Consider the following 7,514-nt stretch of genomic DNA (forward strand, 5'->3'; position numbering starts at 1 on the left):
TATAACGGTAGGGTATATATAAGATAGAGAAGACTCTAAGGATATGTATTCCTATATAACGAGAGACTAAACTAAGGGAAAGAAGAAAGAAAGGAAGGAAGGAAAGAGTGCGGCGCTATACTTTTATATAACGACTACCCTTACTAAGGCCCTAATATACTAAGCCGCTCTTCCTATATAACCAATTAGAGATATACGCTTATCCCGTACCTCGTCCGGGATAACGTCGGCCCGTTACGGTTCGTCCGTACTTAGCGCGGTGTTAATCGGTATGGGACATGTCGTCGAGTCAGGTCAGATCTGGCTAGATCTGGTCAGATCTGGTCTGTCTGTGCTCACGGCCGTGACACTTAGCGCCTTTTCTCGGACCTTATCCCTAATAATCTCTATTATTAGGATCCTTAAAATAGTATAAGAAGAATTATTAGAGAGTCTTAGAATAGGATTATTAGATAAAGAGTTAGAGAGTTAAATATATATCTTAATTTATGTAAAGCTATTCTTAAGATATTAACTTCTCGTACTATTAAGAGCTTCTCTAGTAGTATAAGAATAGAGATCCTATTTATCTCTTTCTATATATATATCGTAGGGGTCGCCTTAGGACTTAGAGACTATTAGTCTTATAAGGGCTATTCGCCTATAAGAGCTATTCGCCCTATAAGAGCTATTTACCCTAATCGCCCTATAGGTACTATTCGCCTAATAGGGGCTACTCGCCCTATGGGGCGTTGTCGGTCGGGGAGCCCGGGTGATATTGAAGGTGATCGTGTATCCTTAAGATAGCCCTAGAGGCGGGTCTGGAGGTGATCCTACGTCCTTAAGATGGCCGTGGGGGTGATCATACATACAGTCCTAAGGGCGGTTATGGGGATTGCCTGCTGGACACTAGGAGTACCACCCTCGCCGCCCACAAAGTGTATTGGCATTGTAGCCACGCGGGTGTGTTTTCCTACCAGTGAGAGAGACCTACTCTCGACCTGCCGCGACGAATAACTACCCACTGAGTCATGCCGCATAGATGTTGACTTCGAGTCTGACTTGGGTCTGTGGTGCCACGATTCCACCTTTTCTTGTCCAACGCCAGTAGGATTTTAAGGGCCAAGAGAGAGGGAGGAGAGAGACATTGATCGTGGTAATCGAGAAGGGTTCCGGCTGACCAGGCGCGATTTCAGGATCCTACAATCCGTTAGTCGCACAGTTCCCCAGTTCAATAATTTATAAGGGAGGGCGTTTAACGAGTAGATTAACGGTGTTGAGGTGAAGTTGTTGGAAGTCAAGTTGGTGGGCTGCGGGATGGATTATCACTGCGCGGACGCAGGAATCCGGAGCCGGATAATCTCACAAAATCCGCCAAAGTCACGTTATCTGTCTTTATCCTGTTGAGCGAAGCGAAAACAGTATTATAGGGCAACTTCGTTAAAGAAGCCGCGGATTTGATTGGTGCGGAAGAATATTGAGATCCGATTGGCTGTTTTTTCTAACGTTACGTGCTAGTTGGCCTTTGACCAATAAGGTGAGAATATGGACAGCGATTTTCAAAGCGTCTCTATCACTATCACTACCACTGCCACTAGCACTACCATTACCACTACCACTACCACTACCACTACCACCACTACTACTAGTGTCTCGTGCGTAGTATCAGTGGGTAGTGTGTAGTGCCAGTACGCAGTGCGTAGTGCCCGTGCCCGTCTTTTTTCACCTTCAGTCTTTTCGCCACGCTTAGCAGGTCGCCTTAGGGAGTCACGCGGTGAAAACGCCGCCCTACAGCGTATTTTAAGGCTGTTCACAGCCGCTTCCCATCCGCAGACCGACGGTCAGACGGAGCGTATGAACCAGACACTGGAAGTGTACCTACATTGCTACGTGAATTGCGAGCACTGCGATAAAAAACGAAAGGAGATATTCTTAAATATTGGGAGCCGAGTTATGCTCTCGTCCAAGAATATCCGCACCTAATGCGCGAGTGAGAAGCTCGCAGACCAGACTATTGGCACCTTCACCATCGGAGAGCGTCTCGGGGAAAATGCCTACAAACTGGACTTGGCCAGGAAGTATGGCCAACCCCACCACATCTTCCACGTGTCCTTATTGCATGCACATCGCAGGCGGCCGGGAGAGACCACCCCGGAGCCGATGGATATCGATCACGAAAAGGAATGGGAGGTGGAGCGGACTTCAGGGATGCGGAAACGACAAGGTCAACTGGAATACCACGTCCGCTGGATGGGAACCGAAGGAACATCTCCGCAACGCACACGAGAAACTTGAGGAGTTCGAGCGAGAACAAAGACGAGAGCAGCGAATCAGACTGTCATTGCCGGTGGTCCCAGACCCCAGCGATCCGAGCGCGGATCCATATCTCCTCGCACAAGGCAAGGCAAAGAAAAACATTTCAAACTTTTATCTGGCCGACTTATGCTCTGACGCTCAACGACCACGAGGGTCGCAGGCGAATTTGCTGCGGCGCGAGGACGGACGCCACCAAAAACACCCAAGCCGGAGCGCTGCGCGTGCGCGCGCGACTCAAGGGCAATGCCTCCCTGGCTCCCTAACGACCACCCGTCGGGAAGCACCTCACTCCCCCTCGTCCTCGTCCTCAGCGTCGTTCTCTTCGTCGTCCTCTTCCTCTTCCTCCTCTTCCTCCTGCTCGGAGCCGGAGTCCTCGTCCGGCCAACGGCGAGGCCCCAACTTGTTCTGAAACCAGTTAGCATGCGATAAGGGCGCAGGAAGTAGACGGTACTCACCACCTCCCGGAAGGAGTCCACCCCTGCCCGGATGGCGTCCAAGATGCTCACCAGTATCTGGTCGGAGGCGACCGAGAAGCGGCCGGAACGCGCGCGGGTACGGGTGATGCCGCCGGAGGTCTTTCGCGCGACGTCAGCCCCCGCGAGGCGCATGTCGTTCGACAGGGCGAGGGCGGCGGCCTGGATGGCGCTCACCGTGGGAGCATTAACCTCCCCACGGACGCGAGCGAGGTTGGCATTCCACAAGCGGTTGGCGCGCGACACGAGGGAGGGAGGGACCTGTGACCGTTAACTAGGGCATCGCATGCGGTAAGGACGCGACTCACGGGAACGCAGCCGAGGTCGCCACCCCGTTTGGCGCCCGAGCAGTATGCACAATTCTTGGATCGCAGGCCCTTGGGAGTTACGAACTTGCACTCCAGGGCCTTGCCGGCGCCGGTGTTGCACAAGCGGCGCAGACAACGACAGCAGGCCTCAGCCTTCTTGGCTACGGTTTTGGCACGGCGGGAGGGAGAGGGCCCGGGGGCATCTTGTGGGACTATGTTGTCAGTCAGCTAAGACTCACATACGGGTCGCCTGACGTACAGCGGCGGGAAGGCTGGCGGTTGTCCCTTGGTTCTTTACCACCCCCACTGACGGCAATAGGCCCACCACCTGCAACACGGGACGACACTGCAGCGGTCAGCAGTCGAACAGCAGTGGATCTTGCACTGCTTACTGGTTGAGGAGCGGAGTGGATGTGAAGTCTGCGAAGCGTGCGTCAGAATGAGCGTTTTCATTTGCGTATCACGTGAGATTTGCATAACTTACTGCTGCAAGCGAAGCTGGCTTGGTACGCGAACAGGATCCTGGTCATCGAGTCAGCAAAGGATATCCGCATGAGCAGCGGAAAGGAGAAGCACTCGCAGTGTTGTGTTGTTGTGGTGGTGGTCTGTAGAGAAGGAAAGGGAGAAGAAAAAGTGAGAAACTTCTTCTGCAATATATATCCCCGCACAGTCGCAAGGAAGGTCCACCAGAACCAGTGCCAACAAAATGCAGGCACGACGCACGCAGAACGTATGCGGCTACAATTACAGCTACTTCTACGGACACAGGGCTTTCACACGGCTTGACGGAAGCTGAAAAGGGCAAATGGGATACAATGCAGGCAGAAAAAGGAATCCGCTTGATCTCGATCCCGGGTTTATTCGGGCTGAATCTTATTCTGGGCCTGGGATTGAGGGGTAAGATGGAAATGTCACGCCCTTTTCTCATCTCAAAGACACCTCGGTGCTCGGAAGAGGAAGAATGCTATGTGACATAAGCTCTCGGTAAAGGCGTCCGCCGTCTCGTGCTTTATCTGACGACAGTGGTTCCGAGGCAGGCGATAACTCTGACGACGCAAGAAGCGCAGCAAGCGGCCTTGTATTCCAATGCGCCGTGCGAAATTCAGGCGGCTACCCCGCTGCAATTTGCCCTGACCTGCCACCAGCCATCCGCGCCCTTCCGGCCAACGAGCACCCGAGCCCATGAAGAAAGGCCCTGAATTGCTATCGATAGCAGTCGGTAAGCTTTTTAAGGATGCGCATTGGCTTTCAAGGTGGTCGCAGTGTCGGGGTTGAAGACAAAGCCGTTGGCCAACAATCGGACCGTTCCGACCAGCTTCACGACATCTGCGCTGGTTTGTCCTCCGCAAAGAGTTATGCGTTGAAGCTCAGAAATACAGATGGTCATGAATCAACTACTCGAGACCCCACATAATATTGCCGGTCGTCATCTGCGTAGCTCTCGCCAGGCAAAGAAAGCGGTTCCGTGACATCGCAAAATCGGTCGCGTGCTGAAGAAGAGAGAGAGAGAAAAGAGCACCTTGTTAATCTGTAGACATTGAATGCAGATGGCGGTCCTGGCGCTTTCAGGGGCACTTCCGAAGATGATGAGACTGATGCTGATTGAATGTTTGCAGGCAAAAACCGTTGTCGGCTCAACGTGGTAAGGCATCCAGACCTGGAAGATAACGAAAACAGTTTTCCACCTTCAACACCGTGCGACACAGTGCGCTGCACCCAAGCTCTTCAACCAGCTGAAATAGACCTGTCTCGTTCCCTGCACGGAGTGCAAGATGGCACATGAATCACGCTCAGGAATCGGAGCTCGAGTCTCTGCCCTTGCCAAGGAAGCTGCTCTCAAATTGAAAGGCAAAACCGGAACGACATCCGAATATTCCTCTATTGTTGCAGTCTGGAAGAATCCCTCCGGTGTCGCCACCTCTCTGACCAAGTCGTTCAGCGGGTACGCGGACCTCACGATCGCGTTTCAAGTCTTCGGAGGCAGGCCGATCCGCTACCTTCTTTTATTCTTTCTGATTCTTCCGAGTCTCAACTCACCTGTTCGGCACATGTGACAAACCCCCGAATTTCCACTCAACATTTCTCATAGGATCTTGCCGGATGGATCATCCTATCCTTCATTCTCCTGGTCTACCGCGCAAACGGGAATCAACGTCAAAGACCGGATTCCGTCCAGCCTCGCAAATTGGTAGAGACTTCCGCGAGAGCCCCGCGACGAAGGAAAGAAATATATCACTCTCGATTTCTCAGCAGCTTAGCGGTCATACGAGAAAGTCGAGTCCTGCGCACCATGGATGTTGAGGCTCTGTGGCGCCGACCCAGCGTTACAAACAGTGTGGAAGAGCCGGCAATGTCTGGCCGCGGATATAGGTGAATTCATCCACAATCAGTCTCCGAAATGCGAACTTCGATGATCCAGGAGAGACCGAGGAGAAATCGAGTCTGCTCACATGATAAGGGAATGACAACGGACGTCGAGGAGTCTCATTCACGGAATTATCACGACATATCGCGCCAAAAAGATATCATCGTTCGAAGAGTTTGGCGGATTGCGGGCAAGCTCAACCCACTCCTTTGATTGTTTTCCGACTGACATTCCTTGCCGTTTGGTCGTCTCTCGGCCTCTTCCACGTAGCCCAATACCTCGGGAGCTTGGAAGAGTTCTGTTCCCACTGGCGTCCGCAGTGCCGTCTGGTCGGAGGCGATGCAAGTTCGTGGTCTGATTTGCAATCAGTCGTGCACCCAAACAACTGCCTTTTTCGTAGTCAAAACCGGTTGTTCCTCGATCGCCTCCCGTTCCATAGCTGGGTTCTGACGCATTTGCTTTTGGCTTCAGTTGTTGCTGCTAATCCTGAACTTTCGGAGCTTTTCGCAGTAGAAAGTTTCCGTTTTGCAAGCTCAACTCTCCCGGCTGTTCGAATCGAGCAGGACAGACCATTCCGATAGACTGAGACGGAGATCAAAATCTTCATCGCTTTCAGCGTCGAAAGCGGCACATGCGCTATCTATCTTCGGATCACCAATCTGAGCGCCGACGACCACTAGGCTGGTCACTTTGATGGTAGGCAGCGACTCAGTGTCCTTCAAGAGCCTTCTTCCAGTAGGCAAACTAGTCGGGCCGGAAACGTGAGGTCCTGGCTGTCTATGACCGAGATGTCTTCAAAGAGATAAGCAGGGTGTTTTGGAAAGTTTGGCCAAAAGCACAAAACAACTTGACATGGAAGAGAGCGTTTGCAAAAAGATGCGGGCGTAAGAAAATCTAGCTCTACTATAGGGCGATAGACCTATCGCCAGTATTCGAATGCTTTAAAGAGCTGAATCACCGTGACTGGTCTTCTCTTTGACTTTTTCTTCCAGTCGACTCGTGTGGACGCAAGCTCCCCTTTCCGTCACTGTCTCATAAAGTCCATCGCCAAACCCTTGATTTCGGAAGAATAAGACGCTGTGCTCGGCAATCAACCGTGCCGACTCAACCTTTTGCTGGTGGGAGAGGTCTTTGATATCAAGCCTGAGGACCACGGCGAGCACGTCATTGCGGCCAGCGAGCCCACGATTTACAAGATCGAGGATGTTAAGCCTTTCTACTCATCCACGACCATGTCACTCTTGAGGTTGATCAGCAAATATTGGCCAAGGCCTCGATGGCTTGAGCATGGCGCTGTTGTCGCGGGGCGGCCGCAGCGAAGAGGACGTGCAGGCAGTCGAGAAACACACATGGCCTGTGAGTGCGAGAGAGAGCCCGTTTTTTCTCGCTATTTGGCGGAAGACTCTCCGGTAATAATGATATAAGTCAAGACACAGGCAATCTCTGAGAGAGAATAAATAAACAACGGAAAGGCTGGACAAGGGTGATGTAGAATGGATCATTTATGCGGTGGATGTATAGGAGCATGATAATGTATTCGATTGGACTATTCGGGATCTCGAAAGGCTTTCAAGTGTGAACCAATAAAAACATAATGTGAGGCGTGAGCGAACTGGGGCTTCTGGAGGCACCAGCGAAGTGGGGAGAGTCGTTCTAAGGGTGCAATAGGTCTGAGGGTTGTTCTAGAGGTCCTCCTGCACGCAGTCCTAGACGTTACCCTAGGGGTAGAGCCGAGGGTGGTCCTACAGGTGATGCTGGTGGTGGTCTTCAATATCATCCTAGAGACTAGGGATTAACCACTGGGCACCAGGAAGGTCACCATTGCCGCCCACAAAGTGTATAGGTATTATCGCCTAACAGACATGTCTTACTGGAAACCACAGAGACCTACGCTCGACTGACTACGACGTATGGCCTTGCTGAGGGTCTAGTCTTCCGGTCACCCTGCACTTCTCGTCCTATGTGATCGACTCTCTACATTACATGAATTGAGCGTTAATGACGCACAAAACCTTGGTCTGTCGTTCGGCGATGAGTCTCTGGTGGGACAAATCACCAAAATCCATAACGCTT

The 7,514-nt window shown here is 51.9% G+C and overlaps 2 protein-coding genes across 2 annotated transcripts; one reads left to right on the plus strand and one right to left on the minus strand.

The window, feature by feature from the left end:
- Nucleotides 1-2,580: 2,580 nt before the first annotated feature.
- Nucleotides 2,581-3,529, minus strand: AYL99_12131 (hypothetical protein; the record flags this gene model as incomplete). The annotated part of the gene is made up of 5 exons (XM_018843604.1): nucleotides 2,581-2,700; nucleotides 2,751-3,029; nucleotides 3,077-3,288; nucleotides 3,336-3,422; nucleotides 3,469-3,529. 5 exons carry the CDS (start codon nucleotides 3,527-3,529, stop codon nucleotides 2,581-2,583), a joined length of 759 nt encoding a protein of 252 aa, XP_018687065.1.
- A 1,319-nt stretch (nucleotides 3,530-4,848) lies between these two features.
- Nucleotides 4,849-5,450, plus strand: AYL99_12132 (hypothetical protein; the record flags this gene model as incomplete). The annotated part of the gene is made up of 2 exons (XM_018843605.1): nucleotides 4,849-5,115; nucleotides 5,166-5,450. 2 exons carry the CDS (start codon nucleotides 4,849-4,851, stop codon nucleotides 5,448-5,450), a joined length of 552 nt encoding a protein of 183 aa, XP_018687066.1.
- Between the last annotated feature and the right edge of the window lie 2,064 nt (nucleotides 5,451-7,514).

This window comes from Fonsecaea erecta (assembly GCF_001651985.1).
Source record: "Fonsecaea erecta strain CBS 125763 chromosome Unknown Scaff50, whole genome shotgun sequence".
Lineage (NCBI taxonomy): Eukaryota > Fungi > Ascomycota > Eurotiomycetes > Chaetothyriales > Herpotrichiellaceae > Fonsecaea > Fonsecaea erecta.